At 38.3% G+C, this 17,171-nt stretch overlaps 1 protein-coding gene and 1 non-coding gene across 8 annotated transcripts; one reads left to right on the top strand and one right to left on the bottom strand.

The window, feature by feature from the left end:
- Positions 1 to 391: 391 nt before the first annotated feature.
- On the bottom strand, positions 392 to 473 carry LOC113307335. The gene has a single exon (XR_003339120.1). It is a non-coding gene; the product is annotated as a small nucleolar RNA snoR77Y (small nucleolar RNA).
- An 11,278-nt stretch (positions 474 to 11,751) lies between these two features.
- Positions 11,752 to 17,145, top strand: LOC113306578 (acyl-CoA thioesterase 2-like). 7 transcript variants are annotated; one of them, XR_003338694.1, is made up of 18 exons: positions 11,752 to 11,813; positions 11,926 to 12,018; positions 12,147 to 12,214; positions 12,293 to 12,377; positions 12,595 to 12,641; positions 12,742 to 12,861; positions 13,075 to 13,152; positions 13,427 to 13,514; positions 14,008 to 14,120; positions 14,843 to 14,905; positions 14,977 to 15,032; positions 15,223 to 15,318; positions 15,450 to 15,506; positions 15,674 to 15,775; positions 15,897 to 15,945; positions 16,029 to 16,097; positions 16,230 to 16,299; positions 16,860 to 17,145. XR_003338694.1 is itself a non-coding variant. In XM_026555509.1 (18 exons), exons 1-17 carry the CDS (start codon positions 11,798 to 11,800, stop codon positions 16,283 to 16,285), a joined length of 1,278 nt encoding a protein of 425 aa, XP_026411294.1. In that variant the 5' UTR covers positions 11,752 to 11,797; the 3' UTR covers positions 16,286 to 16,299; positions 16,860 to 17,145. The 7 variants fall into 7 exon arrangements, 3 of the variants coding, with proteins under 3 accessions (XP_026411294.1, XP_026411293.1, XP_026411295.1); XR_003338695.1 differs by lacking the exon at positions 16,860 to 17,145 and adding an exon at positions 16,472 to 16,809 and having other exon boundaries at positions 15,897 to 15,949; XR_003338693.1 differs by lacking the exon at positions 16,860 to 17,145 and adding an exon at positions 16,472 to 16,809.
- Positions 17,146 to 17,171: the final 26 nt, after the last annotated feature.

Consider the following 17,171-nt stretch of genomic DNA (forward strand, 5'->3'; position numbering starts at 1 on the left):
CTGCCGCTGCTGAGTTTGTTCATACTCACAGAGCAAAATGATATATCCTCTCATCTAATATGGTACCATCTTCCAGTAATATCATCATCTTGTATATGCAAGACTTTAACAATACGGTAAAACTCCCAAACAGGACTAAGATTTTACAGAAAAAAACACATGTACCACCAGATAATCTTGAGGGGATAAACCAGAAAGATGGGAAGAAATTCATTGTGTACGGTGAATACAAACATCAAAATTATGTTATCTTCATACTACTCCCTATCTGCACGTACTCACAACTCACGATGAGTTTTCCTCTCATCTAATTTGGTCTGTTTCTCCAGTGATATCATTTTTTCAAGTAAAATCATATGTTTCCAAACATTACTATGAAATTAAACATACAAAAATGCCTCAGAAAATCAGCCGAAGTTTAACATCAAGTGTTTCAGACGGTAATTCCAAATAAGATTATTCATCACAGGCAGATTTAACACAGAAATTTGTTAAAATCGAAAAATGTAATACACAAAACGGCCCTGTAATTGTTTACAATCAAAGCATTGATGGTCATTGCCAACTTATGAGTACCATCAACGTGACCAAAAATCATACACAAACAGGAAAAAGAAAAAAACTTAGATCAGAGATCAAAATTATACTACTAACACAGATCACATAAACATTGTTTGTAAGAACTGAATTAAAACCAAACTAAAACATAGATATTGATGAACAAGGGAGATTTGATACGAGATCTAGGGTTTCTGAAGATGGGAGGAAAAGGGGAAGCTTGATCAGCGTTTACAGTGAAAGTGATGACTGAAGTGAATGTAGAGGAGTGAGAGAAGTGGGGGTTTTATATAGAGTTTTTCTCTTCGTTGAGAAGCAAACAAGCTCTAGATTTTTGGGACTCAATGGACCTCGGCCCATGAGATATGACTACATATGGGTATGAGCTATGTCTATCTCATTGGGGGTGGCAATGGTATATATGGGTACAATTTTGTATCCATATCCAATAAGAATATACGGATTTTCTAATACAAAACAAGTGATAAAAAACCAAGGTGACCATATTTAGTAGACGAAAACACCACCCATATGTTGCGATTTATAAAAACACCATATTCCCCAAAAGTGGCACAAAAACTCCAAATCTTTTAATATGGGTAAATCACATCCATTTCATTTTCAAGAAATGCCCGGCATACCCTTCTATTCATCTTCTTCTCCATACGAGATCTATAGTCTCTCTGTCAGTCACACCACCAATAACAACAGAACCTCGTCCTCCTCCTCCCGCACCACCATCAACCACGGTCATCTCATGATCCTCCACCAACATCTTCTCCTTTTCTTCTTCTTCTCCCATTACCAACAGCAACACGTCCTACTCCAGTACCAACATAAATATATACAGATCGAGAATGAGAATTGGGAAAAGAAAAAGGTGAAAATCAAACTAAATCTAGAGATTTTATTTATTTATTTTGTGTAAGATTAATGTGATTTTTATTCTCAATCTATCTATTTTGAAGTTGGATGTCAAAAAAATTGGACTCAAATGTCAATTGGTTTGTCGATTTGATGAACTAGGTTTAGGGTACTCGAAGAATTGGTCTCAAACGTTGAATAAATCAAACCATCTTTTGATATTCTAATTAAGTGTGGATTTTGTTCAAGTATAGAGATTTGTTCACTTATATGTTAAGTTCCATGAGTATCATACCTTTTGAGAAGCCACGAATTGTTCATGAGCAAATTCCTTTGTCATATGATGGCAGCAACAAGTCTAACCGGGAATGACGGTAAGGTTTTCAATCATTTTTCATCATTGTTTCTGTTGGTTTCATCATTTTTTCTGTTGGTTCCATCATTTTTTTTCTTTTGGTTCCATCATTTTTTCTTTTGGTCTCATCATTTTTTCCTGTTGGTTTTCATCGTATCTTATGCTGAAACCTTCCTTCCCCTATTTATGTTTGTGTTCATGTTGCATGAATCTTTCCTTTTGCTTATGTGGTGGTTCTACCGAGAGTCATACTCAAGAGAAATCAATCATGTTCCAACAGTTGAAAATCCTCTGATAGTGTCCCAAAATCGATTGTTTATGGTCCCGATAATGGGCCATGGCCAGGTCGTTCATCGAAGAAGAAAATGATTCCCAGTACATGTTCAGTTTCCAATTAAAAGAAGAGTTTTTATGGTTTCTTCCATGTTCAGACCACCCATAATCGAATAACATGCTCTTCGCGGTAGATGTGAAGTCATTTCAACTACAAGTCATCGAATTTCAGTTTCAGTTTTCGTTTAGACTACAATATGTGTTTCATCTACTTTTTCATATTTCATTAGATATTTTGTTTTGACTATTATTTTTTCATCGTTTTTACAAGTTGTTTGAGGGTGAAAACGGTTTCTGTTGATTTCGGTAATTTCGGGCGTGTGGGTGAGAAACGAGTCTAAACCTTAAACAATGTACTGCAAGGGAGTACTTTAGATTCGAGAGATCAATCTGTACAAATCCGGACTAAACCAAGAAATGGCCGTTCCAGACTTGCTTCGGTCACAAAGAAGAGGAGAAGGGTTGGTTTTGGGGAGGGAAGCAAAGAGAGTGTTGAGACCAGAATAGTTGATTCTGGAAGAGTAGTTGTTTTGTGACTTGTATCAAAAAGTGGGAAGCTAACAGATGGGAAAGCTAGCAAACATTTTCTGAGTGTTGTATGCTCCTGACCAGAACTTGTTATTCGGTGGAAATAGGTAATTCCTATTTATACAAGTCGAAGTGAAACGTACTCTGGTCTCATTAAGAAATGGAAAACGGGTGAGTAAATGGGAGGAGGTGGTAACCGGTAACGCTTGGAATTGATGTTCCATAACCGCCTGTATTTACTAACCGCCTCCCTGTATTTACTAACAGGGAGGTGGTAACCGGTAATGGTGAGTAAACGGGTGAGTAATGGTGAAAGCGTTTCACCATTACTCCATGTATTTACTAACCGCCTCATCCTTCTGACACTTTCTTATACGAGCATAGTGTACGCCGCACGCTGTAAACCGCCAAACCAATACCCAATGAGCATCCCCCAGTTTGTGACATGTGTTGATGTCTCGAGTGTTTTCGTGGAAAACATGTAGCATGTTGTTGTTGTCTGGAAAGTTGAGCTTGGGAGACTTGCCGGCTCGGTGGTGACCTTCAACGGTCGAGATTTTGCATCTTAAAAGGAAGGTAGCCGTTGATTATTACAAACTTTCGTTTGGTAGCCAGTGGCATGAAAGTATGATCAGTATGGATTTAATGTGGCCCAGTTTAGGCGCGTCCAAAAGTTAGGGTTTTGACTTTGTTTAGGCGCGACTAATTAGGGCCAAAGGTTGTCATGCGTTAGCTGGTAACCTTGGACGGCTAAGACGCATCTTAGATGAAAAAGTGGTCGTTGATTGTTGAAGGCCTTCGTTTTGGTAGCAACATAGGGAAGGCCGGCATGGTATAGCGCGGTAAGGTGATTGGCATGCCTTGGCGCGGTTTGGCGTGGCCAAAACTAAGGTTTTTGGCCAAAGGTTTCCATGCGTTGTTTGGCGACCTTGGACGGCTAGGATTTGCATGTAGGATGGAAGGGTGGTCGTTGATCTTCGCACACCTTCGTTTTGGTAGCCGCATGGGGAAGGCCGACATGGTATGGCGCGGCAAGGTGGTTGGCATGCCATTGGCACATGTGGCATGGCATGCCTTGGCGCGGTTTGGCGTGGCCAAAACTAGGGTTTTGGGCCAAAGGTTACCATGCGTTGTTTGGCAACCTTGGACGGCTAGGATTTGCATCCAGGATGGAAGGGTGGTCGTTGATCGTCGCACGCCTTCGTTTTGGTAGCCGCATAGGGAAGGCCGTCATGGTATGGCGCGGCAAGGTGGTTGGCATTCCATTGGCACATGTGGCATGGCATGCCTTGGCGTGGCCAAAACTAGGGTTTTGGGCCAAAGGTTATCATGCATTGTTTGGTGACCTTGGACGACTAGGATTTGCATCTAGGATGGAAGGGTGGTCGTTGATCGTCGCACGCCTTCGTTTTGGTAGCCGCACAGGGAAGGCCGTCATGGTGTGGCGCGGCAAGGTGGTTGGCATTCCATTGGCACATGTGGCATGGCATGCCTTCCTTTTGATAGCCGCATGGGGAAGGCCAGCATGGTGGGGCCAAGACCAATGGCGCAGATGTCTTGGAATAGTGGGGCCAAGGGTTTGGTACGGACGGCATGGCATGGTGGGGCCAAGGCAAGGTGCGGTTGGCTTGGCATGGCGGGGCCAAGGGTTCGGCATGCCATTGTCGCATGGTGTGGTTAGCATGGTTAAGGCCAAGGAAAGGCGCGGTTGGCTTGGCATGGTGGGGCCAAGGGTTTGGCATGACATTGGCGCATGGTGCGTCTAGCATGGTTGGGGCCAAGGCAAGGTGCGGTTGGCTTGGCATGGTCGGATCCTTTATGAGGGTTTAGATTATTCCACAACGACCATGGTTGAGTCTCTATGCACTGGTTGATTTGAAAACCAAACTGTTGATGCGGCGATGGAATTCTTTAATGAAATCGCCGAAAAAACCCAGCAATGGGAAAATAGTAGGGTACCCCAGAAAACAATTCTTTTAAGTAGAGGAAACGTTAATAGGGTAGAAGGAGGCTATGAATCAGATGCCAAAATTACGGCTATAGCAAAAAGGTTAGAAGCCTTAGAAGTGGGCCAGACTAGTGGTAGAGTGGATCCTTTTTGGGAAGGCCAGAATATTGAAGAGCAGACCAATGCACTTTATAATAACACTAGATTTGATAACCATCAAAAGATTGACCCATATTCAGAAACCTATAATCCTGGTTGGAGAAACCATCCGAACCTTTCATGGTTTAAGGGCCAAAGTCAAGGTCAGTTTAGTAATTCTAATGCTCCCCCAGGTTTTGGCTATACTAAGAATCCTTCGGGACTAACTTAGTTTCAGAATCATTCAGATAATAAAATCCTAAGTTTAGAGGAATCTCTCGCCTTGTTAACTCAGCAAACTGCAAAATTTCAGTTATCCGTAGAACAGAGTCTACAAGCTAGTAACAGGATATGACAAGAAAATAGTCAGGCTATTTCCGAGTTAAAAACCCAGGTTGGTCTGATAAGTGATTCTTTGAGAGAAAAAGGTAAGTTTCCTAGTCAAACACAACCCAACCCTAGAGGAGTTCATGAATTAGGTGCAAAACCATCGAATCAATTGAATGTTGTTAGAACCCTTAGAAGTGGTAGAGTTGTAGATAATAAGGTAACCATGCCCGATAGTGAACATACTGTAGTTCACTCCTCAGGATCTCACCTCTCAGGACCAGTAGCTGAAGAGACTGATAAAGTTTCTGATGATATGAATTCTATTCCTGAAAGGTCTGATTTTAGGCCTAGAGTCCCATTTCCTCAGCTATTAGTACCAACAAAGAATGAATCAAACTTTAATGACATAGTGGAGGTTATTAAGCAAGTTACCATAAACCTTCGCTTATTATATGCAATTAGGCAAATTCCTGCTTATGCCAAGTTCCTTAAGGATATGTGTACGCGAAAGCGAAAACTTAGCGTCCATAAGAAAGCCTTTTTAGCTAGTCACGTAAGTTCAATCATTCAGAACACCACAACTCCAAAGTACAAAAACCTAGGTTCTCCTACCATTGCTTGCACAATAGGTAACTTCCGGGTAGAAAAATGTTTACTTGACTTAGGAGCCAGTGTGAACTTACTGCCATTCCATGTATACTTACAACTAGGACTTGGTGAAATGAAACCTACTCAGATGACACTGCAGTTAGCTGATATGTCTGTTAAATTCCCTCGAGGTGTTATCGAGGATGTTCTTATTGAGGTCGACAAGTTTATTTATCCAGTGGATTTCGTGGTCCTAGATACCCAACCTGTCCCTGACCCAGAGAACCATATACCTGTGATTTTAGGTCGCCCATTTTTAGCTACGTCTAATGCGATCATTAACTGTCGAAATGGTGTGATGAGTTTATCTTTTGGCAATATGACTATGGAGATGAACATTTTTAATGTCAGTAAGCAACCTCATGAGCTAGATGACACATGTGTTGAGGAGGTGAACATGATAGAAGCCTTAGTTCAGGAGTCATTACTAAACATATTGTCTGAAGACCCATTAGAAAGTTGTCTATCCCATTTTGGTTTAGATTTTGACGACGATAGCACTATTGAACAGGTGAATGCTCTATTAGATTCTACCCATGTGTTAGACACTGATAGATGGAAAGCTAGGTTCGAACCGTTACCAGTTTCTGAAACCACCCTAATTCCTTCTTTAGAAGAGCCCCCAAAGTTGGACCTTAAACCACTACCCGATACTCTAAAGTATGTGTTTTTAGGCCCATCTGAGACTTTACCTGTAATTGTAGCTTTCAATTTGGATAGTGATCAGGAAAGTAGGCTAGTAAATGTACTTCAAGACAATAAAGAAGCTTTAGGGTGGATTATAGCAGACATTAAGGGTATAACTCCTACTGTGTGTATGCATCAGATTCATTTAGAGGAAGACTCCAAACCTTCTAGGGAGATGCAACGTCGACTGAACCCTAACATGAAAGAGGTAGTTCGAAAAGAGGTGCTTAAGTTGTTAGATGCGGGTATTATTTACCCAATTTCAGACAGTAAGTGGGTCAGCCCTGTTCAGGTTGTCCCCAAGAAATCAGGTATCACTGTAGTCCAGAATGATAATAATGAATTAATCCCAACCCGAGTGACCACGGGATGGCATGTGTGTATTGACTATAGGAAATTGAACAAGGTCACAAGGAAGGATCACTTTCCCCTTCCTTTTATCGACCAAATGCTAGAGCGATTAGCTGGACATAGTCACTATTGCTTCTTAGATGGCTACTCCGATTATAATCAGATCGTTATTGCCCCAGAAGACCAAGAGAAAACCACATTTACCTGTCCCTTTGGTACCTTTGCGTATAGACGCATGCCTTTCGGGCTATGTAATGCCCCTGCAACTTTTCAGCGTTGTATGATGAGCATATTTTCTGATATGGTAGAACGGTTCTTAGAGGTCTTTATGGATGATTTTTCAGTGTTTGGTTCATCTTTTTATGAGTGCTTGCATCATTTGACATTAGTGTTGACTAGGTGTAAGGAAAAAAATTTAGTTCTTAATTGGGAAAAATGTTGTTTCATGGTTAAATCAGGAATTGTATTAGGGCACATCGTCTCTTCAAAGGGTATAGAGGTAGACAAAGCCAAAGTTGACCTTATTAAGACTGTACATGTCCCAAAAACCGTAAAAGATATTAGGTCATTTCTAGGGCATGCAGGTTTTTACCTTCAATTCATTAAGGATTTTAACTTGATTTCTAGACCTCTTTGCAATTTGCTTGCAAAATATGTTAAGTTTGTCTTTGATGATGCTTGTTTAGAGGCTTTTGAGAAGCTTAAAACTTTACTCACTACTGCCCCGATAGTCCAGGCACCTAACTGGAACCTACCCTTTGAGATTATGTGTGATTATTCAGATTATGCTATAGGCGTCGTTTTAGGACAACGAGAAAACAAATTACTTCATGTGATTTATTATGCTAGCAAAACTCTGAATGATGCCCAAATGAACTACACAACTACCTAGAAGGAACTTTTAGCCATCGTGTTTGCCTTGGATAAGTTTAGGTCCTACCTATTAGGATCTAAGATCATAATCTATACAAGCCATGCTGCTTTGAAATACCTTTTATCTAAGAAGGATACCAAACCTAGATTGATTAAATGGATCCTATTGTTCCTAAATCAATAGTAAGCACTAAAGGTTACTATTAATCCTCATCTAAGCTTTATAGAAAATAATCAATTTTTTTAAAACCAAGGTAAGGAAGTGAAGATCGTTTTCTTCCTGTTTTTTCTATCTCTGTAAAGTGTTTTGGTTAATTTTATAAGCCATCAGTTTATAGAAAACTAATTGAAGATCTGACAGTGGTTGTTTATTCACTACTCATTATCATTCTTAGCTTCTCGGTGGGCAGTTTTATTTTTTTGACTATTCATCACATATAACTGGATTGTGATTTGTTTCAACAACTGTACTCTTCGATATTTTTTTGATCAACAGTTTTCTTAGCAACAACTTTTTTTGTTGTTCTATCCATTTAATATACATTGTTGTTGGTTCACTGGGATTTCCTTGCATCAACAATTTCATTTTCGTCCAAGTTGGTAATCTTGGGTTTCTAAGATCAAAAATATCATGGGAAAATTGGAAAAATGCCCTAATATTGGGTGCAATGTTGGAAATCTGCCCCAACATTTAAAAATTTGGAAAAATGCCACATTCTGTCAAAAACCCAGTTAAGTCACATGTGTCAGCCCACACACGTGAAAAACGCCCCTTCATAATTCAAGTTTCAGTGTTTAAAATTCAGGATTTAGGTTGAGGGTTCAGGGTTTAAGGTTCAGGGGGTGGTGACAGTGGTTTTTTTAGTGGTTCTGGTGGTGATCGTGGCTTTACACATGTGACTTAACTGGATTGGATGACAAAGTTAACATAATAGGGCATTTTTCCAACTATTTTTAACGTTGGGACAGATTTCCAACATTGCTCCCCATATTGGGACATTTTTTCAATTTTCCCAAATATCATCGTTTCTTTGGGTTGATCCAAAGTCAAGTCTTCCAGCAAGTTTTGCTAGTCTAGAAACATCAAGTTTTTCCAAATCAGTCTAGTCTGTTGATTTTCATGGACTTGGTGTTCAGCAAGGGGACCCACTTGGTCCTTTGTTGTTTGCTTTGACACTCCATCCACTTGTGAAAACCATTGCTTCTCGGTTCAAACTTTATTTGCATGCCTGGTACCTCGATGATGGGACTATTATTGGAGATACTCTTGAGGTGTCCAAAGCACTTAGTATCATAGAGTCTGTGGGGCATGGTAGAGGTTTACATCTTAATATAAAGAAAACAGAGGTTTTTCGGCCTACTGCTGATCCTAGAAGTTTTGAAGAAAATGTTTTCCCTCGATATATTGGCAGGCCAACCAATGGGGTTAAACTTTTGGGAGGGCCAGTGAGTCTGGATTTGAATTTCATCAGTGACATGGCTTTGAGTAGAGTTCGCAAGACTATTCAACTTATGTCCACCATCAAAAAACTCAAGAACACCCAGAGTGAGATGTTACTGCTTCGCAACTGTACCGGTGTGTCCAGATTGTATTTTACTATACGTACCACCAACGCTGCAGCTCTACAGCAAGCCACGGAACTTTTTGATGATCATGTATTTCAGTATTTGAGACTTTTAATCACTGGTGATGGAGCAAGTTTTGGGCCTTTGCAACAACGTTTAGCTACTTTACCCATCAAGGATGGTGGACTTGGCATTTATACTATGGCAGACACTCGCAACTATTGTTACCTTGCCTCCCATAGTCAGACGGTTTCGGTACAAAAGTTGATTCTTGGTAGCTTATTCCCATCAGACAAAGTTTCTGCTTATCAGTTGGCTCTTCAGAACTTCATCCAGGTATGTTGTTTCAATTGCTTCCGGTTGAGGTGAATAATTATGCAAGTTGATTTATTTTGGTTTGTATGAATCATTTATGGCTTAACGAAATAATTTGTGTACGGGATGAGTTGTTTAGTCCAATTCTATTCCGGATAAGAAAGTAAGTTAATTCTGATCTTAGTTTGTTTTATCAAAGTGAGGTTTCGGTTATTCAAGTCTAATCGAATGCCTAAACAAGGAAAGCTAGTTAACTAACCTAGTACTTGTCTTGTTTAAAATTGAAAGGTCTAAGTTTATGGATAATTAGAACCTGATGAGAAAAATGGAGTTTATCTTTATTTTGGTCTTATCGACTTAAGCGGTTGTTTTTGAACAATCAGTTTAGCAAAGGGACTAATGTTCTTAGTTGTTTTTGGTTTGCTAAAATAAATTGGAAAAATTGTTTCGGACAATTGTTTCCTTGGTAACATATCAAAATAAGACTACTTGTATTTTCAGTTTTGATATTGGTTATCAGAACGTGATGTGTGGAACCCTCGTGCCTAACTCTACAGGTTTGCAAGTTTATTCTGAGATTTGTAAGATTCTTTTCATGCTGTCCTTTATTTCTTCGTTTCTTTGTCATTTTCGTGACAAAAAGGGGGAGAAATATATGGAGTAAACAGGTGATGCTGGCGTTGATTTTATATTGATTGGCATCGCTAGGGAAAAGAACATCGGTACTTGAATGTTTTATCTAACGAAAGAGTGAAAGCACAAACTAAGGGGGAGTAACATGTCATATAAATTGGTATAACAAAGACGTACGGATTGAACATCTACCTATCTTCCTTAGGGGGAATATTAGATTTGTTATTATAATGTCAACAACGACATTTTCAAGGATTGAATGTAAGCAGTTTTACTGTGCTGTTGAATCGGGAATCAAGCGGATTGTAATGAATTCTTGTAATTTGTTTATCCATATGATATAAGAGTTTTGTCACTAAAATTGACAAAGGGGGAGATTGTTAGAGCATTGCTCGGTTGAACCCACCAAACATTGGTATGTCAAGTTTGGTTGTCATATTTTAGTGAATCAAAACTCATGTTAAAAGTCGCTCGATTATGTGTTAGAGCATTTCTTGGTCGAACTCGCATGCGTTGCTATCTCAAGCATGTTTGTCAATGTTAGTGATCAAAACTATAAGTCTCGATTTCTAGTCTATTATAGATAAGTCTCGGACTAGGATAAAAAGTGTAGTTGAGCTCAAGGACTTCATGGAGATTCATCATACAAGTAGAAGAACTACTCAATGAACCGATGGAACTTCTCGACAAAAAGGTATGTGAAGACTTGAACTTATATATGACTCAAAAGTCTATCTACTCTATCTCCTACTTCTTGAGACAAAAAGTCGTATGCTATATATATAGACTTGAACCTAGTATGTTTCAATCATCTTGAAAATTGCTTTGACGAGAAGTGGTGTAACAACTACATAACGTCCTATAAGAATGTTTCAATGATTGGAATGAGAGTTTAGATTACATAACCAATGATGGACATAAGTATGGTTGTGGAAACACATATGTGCATAAGTCCTATCCCTTGAACCAAAGTTTGCGAACTTTGTTGATCAAGAGAAACCGGAAGAATGGCTTGTTTCCAAGTCAGCGAACAGTCCGCGAACTGCCGAACTTCTCATCCCGAGAAATTCTGCTGGAGTTGAAAAACTAGTTGCGTGAATGCTAGTCCGCGAACCGGCGGAAAGTCTTTGCCGAGATTTTTTGCTGGAGTTTGTAAACTCTACCCGGTTGCTTAAGTCCGCGAATCTAGTGTGCGAACTTAAGAAGGTTATATATCTGAAGATGATTTCTGAACTTAAACTTATAAAGACTTAGGAATGCAGTATGCAAACCGTGGATATAAAGTTCATGAACCGATTCAAGTGAATCAAATCATCTTTGCTTCAATTGTGTCTTGTGTAGTTATGCACTAACATCAACCAATTCTGGATCTTTCAAAAAAAAATTAAAAATTTTACAAGTTTTGATTATACATTAGTGAAAGTTAATTTCAGGATTAACTTGATTAAATATTATTTAATTATTCGAATTAACATTAATTTAACAAGGACATATTAGCATTAATATAAATAGTGGATAAGGGATTTTTAGAAATTACTTCTTAATAATTCTATTTTGTCACGTAGCTATAGGCTCCAATTAAGTGTCATATGCCTTAATTTAGCGAGGAATAAAATACTATAGGCATAGACTTCGTCTCTGACTCTCTGTAATCGACAGTAAGCTCAGTAATGGAGATCGAATCAGGTATATTATCATCATTATATCGTATGTGTTGACTCTGCTTATATCGTATGTCTCTGAGTTTGTTTGATCTAATAATACTTTATCTAATTTTTGATGTTTTGGTGAAGAGCAGTAATCGAGTTTCTATCTTACGTTCCGTTATTACAAAGGCTCCCAACTTCATCAGTGCATAAGATTGCCCAACTTATCCAGTTCAAACATTACAGTAAGAACTCAATTTGCGTTTTGTTTATTTTTTTCAATGTAAATTCGAGTTAAAGTCAATAATATTTCCCTTCAATTTCTTATAGGGATTGAATTTGTGTGTTTGAAATGAATTAAAATTGATTGTAGATTCAGGTGAGTATGTTGGGCGAGAAGGAGAAATTAAGTATGGAATTTACTTCATCTGGCAGGGTGAGGTAAATTTGTACGTCTGCTTGGTTTTATTTGAGAACTGTAGAATGAATTGGGGTTTTATGAACTGGAGTCTCTCGTAGGTGGAAGTTCGCGGTGTGTCAGTTAATGTGGAGAATGAAGATCATTCAGAAATTCAATTGAAAAGATATGATTACTTTGGTCATGGTAAGAAATTGAAAATTGAAATTGCCACCTGATAGTGTTTGTTTGATGCCCAGCAAAGACCATGTTTTTCCCCGCTAATAAGGTTATCATATTTGGAATTCGATCAGGAGTCTGAAAGTAACCTAGCACCATTTGGAGCACTAAGAGCAAGTAGTGCATGTTACTTGTGTTACAACTCTTTCTCTAAGATATTTTACTGATGATACTGTTTTTACAGGGGCAGTAAGTTCCTCTCACGAGGCTGATGTGATTGCTTTAACTAAGGTATCTGCTTATTTGTAAATTACCTCTAATTTATATGAAGACATTAATCGATATAGGTAATTGGTTTCAAAAATGATTAACTGATGATCTATGGTGGCAGCTAACCTGCTTGATGTTGCCCAGTGAATATAGTACGTTGCTGCAGCCAAAATCAATCTGGGCAGCAGAAGATGAGGGACTCTCAATGGTGGAACGTGTACTGCAGTTGGAACCAATTGATGTATGTACTGAACTTTCCTTAACTATTTTGTGTTTGTTGAAAGTCTGTTTGTGTTATGATTGTTCCGTGCGTACATCTTGTAGTCTCCTTGGATTCTTCAATGGAATTTGAGCTCCTTTACAGCTTTCATTATATGCTCATAATCCCAAGGAGTAAGAGAACTGCGTTAATTTGCTTTTATTGAAAAATAACTTCTCTTGGCTTTTGGTGTAGGTAAATATATTCCGGGGATTCACATTGCCTGAAGCTCCAACGTTTGCACAGGTTTTTGGGGGACAGTTGATTGCACAGGTATGCTTTATCCATTTCTGTTATACTTCCCATTTTACTGTCTTCTTAGCAAGCTAATATTGGTGCACATAGTAGTGAGTTTGGTGTTTATAGTTCCTAGATTTGTGTTTGAAGTAAAATTTGAACTGAGTTTGTTAATTTCTTGCACTTGATTTTATCCAAGTGTGTTTATGACCTTCCTTCTTGGTTTATTCGTGGCATCATTTTTTCATCTTGGGAATTCTTGTTATCGGTATATCATACCCTGAATCTTGAAACTTGTCTACCTTTGCAGTCACTGGCTGCCGCGACAAAGACTGTTGATTGTGGAAAATTTGTACATAGTTTGCACAGTTATTTCTTACTTGTTGGGAATCTAAACAGTAAGTTTAGTTCCTAACTCTGGTAGTTTTTATTTGTGTTCGTCCTGTCGAAGCTTAGTTCAGCTGTATGAGATGTGTGTTAACATCTAGACTGCCTTCAAGTAGCCAGGTTATATCAGGTGTATCCTGTTTTACAATACTAAGAACTTCTCAAAACTATGAAATGTTAAGTTAAGCCCTTCACCAGGTCGTAAATCAAGTTTTGCTTTTGATACAAAATTCATAGACATTTATTTGCTGAGGTATACTGGAAGTACTCTGTGTTTGGTGCTTTTCATGTTAAATTGACATATGCTATCTAGCATGAGACACTAGTTTGCTAACTTCAGTTTCTTACTTCTAGCATGGTGCAAAAAGGCACCAAGTGTCTGGATCCATTGATTCAGTTGATCTTAGTGTGTTACTATTTTTTCAGTGAGCACGCCTTATTCGTCTCTTTGGGGTGGCTAACTTCTAAAACTGTTTTCATATAATCGATTATATTTCACTGCAGTACCAGTTATATATGAGGTTCATCGATTGCGTGATGGGAATAGCTTCGCTACCCGAAGAGTAGATGCAATACAAAATGGAAATGTCATATTCACTTTGCTCGCTTCATTTCAGGTAATGTGATTCTATTATTCTATTGTTCAGTTCAATTATTTCGCTTATCAAGCTGTTCATTACTTTATTTGGTAATAGTATTACTATTTTTCTTCCCCCTAACATCATCACTACTCAGTGAGTAGTTGAGACCTGAAAGAACAAAATGAAATGTCATTTTCTCTTCGAGTACTAGTTGATAGGGGATGGATCCTTGTACCACTCAAATTTGCTGGTTTCTATAAAAATAAAAGAGTGCTGGTGCATAATCAGGAAACAAAATCAGATTCTTTACATCATTAGATTTTGTATATTTTTGGCACATCGCTTCTGGAAACTGAATCTAGTTCATGTCAGTTGCTCCTGATACCGAGCACTCGAACGAAGGGCAGATAACTAGAATAATGCCTATTGAGGCTTGAGTTTGTTTCTCTAGGAGGAAGAAAACTTGATTATATATGGTTATCCCTTAAATACATATGTTAAATTCGATGTAGTACGAAAAATCGTAGATTCAATAAAAGAATAGTCTTTAACCAAAGCAGAAGTAGAGATTTGAAACTAAAGGAGACACGTGGCACTATGAGATGGTTGTCCTCAGTTTTTGTACAATTCCATAAGTTATATTGTTGCAGATGCAATTTCGTTAGTTTGTCTCTGAAGCTCAACATTTTTATGATGTCATCCAATGATGTAAAATAAACGCTTATTGGTTTCACTTTGAGGAGAAATTCATTATACAGAAAGACGAAAACGGGTGCGAACACCAGGAAGTTACAATGCCATCTGTTCCATCTCCAGAAACGGTTCGTGAATCGACTTTTTTAAATAATATATAGACCCTTTACGGTGGTTGAAATTAAATTTTTAACTGCAGCTTCTAACAATGGAAGAGTTGCGAGAGAGGCGTCTTCATCTTCCTCCTTTTCCCAGGTCTTTTTCTTGTTATTTAGTGTATTTTTTTTTGTCATTGCATAATCTTATACCTTCACTGCACATGGTCCTGTCTCCTTTATGTTTCTTAGAAAGACTGCAGTATCATCAGATAGACATTCCATCTTTTTGTGCTTTCTTTTCTCTTTTGCTGAAGAAATCTCCAATTTCTAACAATTAGTAGTAACAGGGACCATCGGGAGAATCTCGATTCTTACGTTCCTTGGCCTGTAGATATAAAGTTTTGTGTGAAAGCTGACAGTAGCCAAACTAAAGCACCACCAAGGTTAGATCTGATTCATCTGGTTTGTTTATTGTCAGATTTAGCATTGCAGTTTACTATAACTGAGTCTCTTTTTGAATCACTTCTACTTTACATGTACAACATCTATTCCGATAAATATCTGATCTATGCAGTATGAGGTACTGGTTTAAGGTAAAAGGAAAGCTTTCAGATGACCTGGCTTTGCATAGGTGAGTGTTATACTTATCCAGCGATGGCAATATAGATTTCTTTCGAACCAATGACTAACATGGTTCATTTAAAACCTTGTGGATATGAGTTTTTCGAACTTCACTATTTCTTGATGGTCGTGTAATTTACATACTTATCAATCTATAATGAATGGTTTAATTGGCAGATGTGTGGTTGCTTATACTTCAGATCTTATATTCAGTGCAATAAGCTTAAATCCACATTATGAAAACGGTGTGAAGACATTAGCACTCAGTTTGGACCACTCGTAAGTCCTTATCTACTATTTTCACTGCTGATCACAATCACCGCGTGATTCAAGCTTGTAATGTGCAAAGTTGTCTTCAAAAATGAATAATCTGACCAATTTATCTGTCATCGGTTAACAGGATGTGGTTTCACCGGTCATTTAGAGCTGATGAATGGATACTATATGTGGCAAGTATACAAAATAGTTGTGTTCGTTCTTCTTTTAGTTTGCAGTATAGCATCTGAAGGCTGATTCATCTGTGGTTTAACAGATTGAAAGTCCGTGTGCGGCTAGTGGGCGTGGATATGCTTCTGCACATATGTTTAATAAAAAAGGAGAGGTAGGTGGCTATTTTACACTTCATACTTAAGAATAGAAAACAAACATTGTTTCATATCTTTCTCCGATTATTTTCTTGAACCCTCATCTAGTGTTTACACCGATTAACAGCTTATCATTTCATTGGTTCAAGAGGCTCTAACCAGGAAAATTCGAGCACCGCGTCCAATTGCCCAATCAAATCTGTAAATATCTTAAATTGGGTAAGATATCTCTTCTTCTGGCTGATTAGTGAATTTTCATGCATCACACCGTGTGAGTTTTTGTCTTAGAATGAAAATCAGAGGTTGTAGCTACATTTGTCACACCACACCGGAATAAAAAAGACGCCATCCATCTTAATTTAAGATTGTTTGTGAATTGACTTGTTAACAGAAGTATAAATACAACTAGAAGCCTGACATTTGGCTGCAACTGAGGCAACTGACTTGGCCTGCCGTTGAATTTTAAATATAGAGACAAAAGCTTCTGTCCCAGACTATGCTTGCAGCCATTTTGTTGCTCCCTATAAGAATAAGAAGCTAAAGTTCAGCTTGTCTGGGGTGAACCATTTTTTTTTTCTTTTTTTACCGTCTCCTTCAAGTTTTAAACTGATTATCCTGAAATTTTTACTGCCTGACATTCAACCATTTTGTGTGAATAATTCTTTGGTATGATTAATACTCAAATTATTGTGCACAGCCATCTCTGAGTTTTGGCCTGTTCTTACTTTATTTCTCTGTCGAATAATGATACTCTTTTATGCTGCACATTATTGTTTCAGGAATCAATTTTGTTCATGGACAGGTCTAAAAAAATGTACCTATTAGACGTGCCAGAAACTAAGCCCCTAATTCTACCACTAACTAAAGTGTTTGGAGACGTGGTTGTTGGAAAAGGGTTAGGTCGTGCCCCTGTAGTTTAGCCACAGGCCTTTTTTTTATCATTGTTAATTAGGTTTAAGGATTTCTTTTCTTTTTTTTGTCTGATTTTTCTTTTTCTTAATATGGCTGATGAAATAAGATATAAATGGCCCTCCAAGTACGAGAATGACCATAGATTTTGCCACCCTTTTGGCTTTTGAACTCATTTTACC

The sequence above is a fragment of the Papaver somniferum genome, chromosome 8 (genome assembly GCF_003573695.1).
Source record: "Papaver somniferum cultivar HN1 chromosome 8, ASM357369v1, whole genome shotgun sequence".
NCBI classification, from domain to species: domain Eukaryota; kingdom Viridiplantae; phylum Streptophyta; class Magnoliopsida; order Ranunculales; family Papaveraceae; genus Papaver; species Papaver somniferum.